The sequence below is a fragment of the Pteropus vampyrus genome, unplaced genomic scaffold (assembly GCF_000151845.1).
Source record: "Pteropus vampyrus isolate Shadow unplaced genomic scaffold, Pvam_2.0 Scaffold208, whole genome shotgun sequence".
Lineage (NCBI taxonomy): Eukaryota > Metazoa > Chordata > Mammalia > Chiroptera > Pteropodidae > Pteropus > Pteropus vampyrus.
The window spans coordinates 330105-334608 of record NW_011888989.1 but is presented as its reverse complement, the minus strand read 5'-3'; the positions used below and the strand labels follow the sequence as shown (position 1 = coordinate 334608).

Sequence of the window (4504 nt, the reverse complement as noted above, 5' to 3'; positions counted from 1 at the left end):
GCATCACCGTACCTAAGGTCACCTAGGCTTTTTTTCCTATGTTATCTTCTAGGAGTTTTATAGCTTTGTATTTTACATGTGGGTTTATGATCCATTCTGAGTAATTTTTGTGAAGGAATTAAGGTCTGTGTTTAGATTCATTTTTTTTTTTTATTGCAAGTGGATGTCCAATTGTTCCAGCACCATTTATTGAAGAGAATATTTTTACTCCATTGTGTTGCCTTTGCTCTTTCGTCAAAGATCAGTTGACTATATCAGAATTTATTTCTGGGCTTTCTATTCTGTTCCACTGATCTATTTTTTTTTCTATTCTTTCACCAATGCCACATTGTCTTGTTTCCTAGTTTTATGGCAAGTTTTGAAGTGGGTAGTGTCAGTCTTCCAACTTTAATCTTCGATATTATATTGGCTATTCTGGGTCTTTTGCCTTTTCATATAAATTTTAGAATCCATTTGTCAATATCCAAAAAAAAAGTGGCTTGCTGGGATTTTGATTGGGATCGCATTGATTCTATATATTAAGTTGGGAAGAACTGACATCTTTACAGTATTATAACTCCCTAACCATGAACATGAAATATCTCTCCCTTTACTTAGTTCTTTGATTTCATTCATCAGAATTTTATAGTTTTCCTTATATATAGATCTTATGCATTTTTTAGATCTACAGCTAATCATTTCATTTTGGGGGTGCTAATGTAAATGGTATTGTATTTTTAATTTCAAATTCTACTTTTTCATTGCTGGTATATAGAAAAGTGATTGAAATTTTGTATATTAACCTTGTATCTTGTAACCTTGCTATAATCACTTATCAGTGGAACTTTAGACATACATTTGCTTTACTGGGGCTTACTTTAATATGAAAAGCCCCAGTTGATTGTCTATCTCCCAAGGACAGTACATGAGTGTGATCTTGAATTTCTGACATTTATGGCCTGCAATATTTTTTGGTTTGACAACAAGCTAATAAGGCAATAGTTTCTCAAACTATACTCACCAGCATCCTAGAGCTTCATGACATTACATCTCCTCAAAGACAACTTAGGGTGAAATTGAGTGTATGGGGTTCATATAACATTTTAGCAAGAACAATTCAGTTTTTCTTTATACTTTTAATATTGAAATTATTTTAGATTTACATAAGAGTTGCAAAGATAGTACAGTACCATTTACTCAGTTTCCCAACTACTAACATATTACAGAACTATGGTACATTATTAAAACTAAAAAAAATAACTAAATTACTCTTAACTATTAATTAAATAATATTAACTAAATTACAGACTTTATATGATTTACACAGGTTTTTCCATAAATGTCCTTTTCGAGCAGCTCAGGTTTTGTTGGTTTTACGAATTGGGCTTAATTAAGATTTTATTTAGACAAAAAGTCTACTGGCTGCTGCTTCTCTCTGCAGGCTTTTCTTTACCTCCACTTTATAAAAACTCCAATTACCTTTACGGTAACAGGGTGGAATGCTTCTCCATCTCTTTCAGATGTTGCCTTGGTCCCAGCCTGCATTTCTATAGATATGCTAATTGAATGGAGTTCTGCCAGAGACTTGAGTAACTTCTGGTTTGAATGACAGGAGCAAAGAGATTTGGAAATTTCTAGCTCTTCCTTGGATCTCATCTCTTGCCCCACCCCTTCAACCTGTATATATAGAGTACTAGAACTTGAGGCACTCTTAAGAGAATTTGAGAGAACTAGAAATCTTCCATCTCCTTGTCATAGTTCCATTTCAAGAAATAAAACCTTTCCTTATTTAAAATTCTGATCTATTAAATATTTAATATTTGATGTGCTGAGCACACAGGCCTTATGATTGCAACACTACTTAGAAATGGAGAAGTAGAATAGTAGCTTCTCTTCTCATCATCTCAAAGTGCTGTTGAATCTATTATTTATTGAATCCTCCAATGTCCTCATGAGGACAATTTTTGTTTTACAGATGGAGAAATTGAGACACAGAGAGGTTGGGTAACTTTTAGGTAAGAGTCAAATTGAAGTGGGTTTCCTGACTGTTGGTTCACATTCTTATTCTCTCCATAAGCCTTCAGGTGAGCAAAACATACCTGAGAGAGAAAAGCTGATCAGCCTCCGATTTCCTTGCCCCTGGGCAGTCTCATCAGAGCCAATGCTTTTAAAAATCTGTAAGAAGGAAAATAGGAGACAAGCAAAACAAGCATTAAATAGATACACTCCAACACAAACATGCTTAATTACCCTCCAGCTACACTCTATAAAGACAGTAACGCTGTGATTTCATTACGCTATTAGTGATCAAAACAGGGTTCTAGCAAACAAATATCTTTTCTCAGTAATAGAGTAGGGAATGCTAATGAGAATAAGGGGTGCTCTTCAGAGAAATGGAAATCAATAAATGTAATTACTATAATAAGAGGCCCTTTGTAAACACTTATGTAAATAATGTCTATTTATATTGCAAATAGTATTTATTAAAGCAGACCCAAAGGAAGTAGAATGATAGTCAACAGATCTTTACTGTTGTAATTATAATGTTTTCATTTAGTATAATGTTAAACTGCTATATATACATTTCTTTTGATCTGTCTTATTATCTAAGGATTTCTAAAATATTCTGTTTATTTGGAAAGAACCTGAAGAAGCTATTCTGAAATCTCTTTACCTTTTTCCTGGGAAATTTTGGAATATAATTGTTGCATGAGTTAGCTATAGTCTAGTAGATATTTTCAAACCAAATTGCTAAAATGCTTTATTTTCCATTGCGAGCGCTCTCTCTCTCTCTCTCTATACACACACACACACACACACACACACATATCTGTTAATGGGTTAATCAAAACAGCCAGAGTCCTTGCTTCCACTCTCTTCTAAGTAAGTTTTCTCAGAAATGATTATTTTCAAAGGCAGAATTACCTTTGCATACATTGTATATTTGCAAAAAAACTTTTAAAAATTTGAGTATTAAGCAAATCCACACAGTGTTTACTTTTAGAAGATAATCTATACTGATGAATGAAAAAAATATGGAAAATTTGATGACCTGTAACTCAGTCTTTGTAGGTTGTATGGGCTTGTCTCTTTTTCCTGCCTCTCAGTATTTTTGATACTGTGAGAGCTGTGATTTCATGTTAGCATCAACCTGCCTTATGTAAGACTGGTAATAATGATAGCATCACTGGGGCTTACAGCTTCAGCCCAAGAGGGGTACAAAAGGATTATTAGAACACCTCCTTGTTGAAGCAGGTGCCCTTGGTGGGCCTAGGCACTTGGCTATAGATTGTGTGCAAATCTCAGTATGTCTGCTCTTAGACCTAAGTGTAAGGTGAACCTCAAGGATACTAGGCTGCTCAGCAGAGGAAACCAATGTGGGTGGCATACGGAGTGAACTAAGAGATTGTGAAACTCTATGATAGGTCTGTGTTTAATAATAAAGGATCAGAAGAAGATAGGGCTCAGACTGATGAATCTGAAAACTGTTTGGTTTTAGGCATTATCCCTCTTCACATTGGAGAGCCTACTTCTTCCTTTTCTGTTTGTTCTTACTTGCCCTGACACAGAGCAGCAGAGGTCAACGAATAGTTCAGAGACTGCGTCTTTGGGTTGGATCTTTCTTCTAACTCTCAAAGTGGCCAATACCCAAAAGCACAGTCAAGGCTCAATCTTTAATGTTGTGGACTTTTCTTCTTTTACAAACCTATGCTTTGTTAAAGACTATAGGGGCCTTTGGCAGGATGACTACACCCTTCTTACAGTGCTGTATCTGCCTAAGTGGAATAATTACAATCAGTTGCTCCTAATTCCAGTTTAAAAATATAAATGTCTTCTTGTTCCTTCTCAGAATGTAAGTTCCTTGAAAGCACAACAAAAACTATACTTTTAATAGAATCTTGTAAGTTTACAAGTCTAAAGTGTGTGCATTACAATTTATATTTTTTAAAAAGTGTAGAATTAAACTGTACATTTTATGCTAGGCTAAAATGAGCTTAAACATGCAATGATAACAAAGAATAATACATTTGTTCTTTCCTATTTAAAGCATACATATTTTGGTTCTTCCTATTTAAATTTTCCTCTGCTGGTTATTCAGGATATTTACAAAAAAATTTCTTTACCTTTTTTGCATCAAACAGGTCTGAAGACAAAAAGATAAATTATATATTTTCAGAAGCCACTAAATTCGGAGGAGAGACACATTTAAAACATAAAGTCCTACATAACTCAGCTTTTTCCTAACATTATTTACAAAGTCATCTCAACACCAGACTGATAGTAGGAAAGCACAAGCAATAGTAGCTGTAATAAATATTTCCCAGGAAGTAAAGATGTTTGCTGGGCTCAGGAAGGTTTTGAATCCTGACATCTTGTTTAAGATGAGATTCAGAGACGTCTTTGAGGTTAAGAAAACTGCTGAACTCACAGATATTCTACCATTTATTTTTATTTTTACTTACTTACTTACTTGATATTTATTTATTTATTTATTTTTATGGTGACACTGGTTAACAAAATCTAT

General features: G+C 34.1%; 1 protein-coding gene across 1 annotated transcript in view; it reads right to left on the bottom strand.

Moving 5' to 3' along the window:
* HECW1 (HECT, C2 and WW domain containing E3 ubiquitin protein ligase 1) overlaps positions 1 to 4504 on the bottom strand; it is a 483256-nt gene that overhangs the window by 206059 nt on the left and 272693 nt on the right. Inside the window, exon 5 of the mRNA XM_011372467.2 lies at positions 2079 to 2154. Within this exon, the coding sequence (XP_011370769.2) occupies positions 2079 to 2154 (76 nt within the window). The remainder of the gene's footprint in view (positions 1 to 2078; positions 2155 to 4504) is intronic.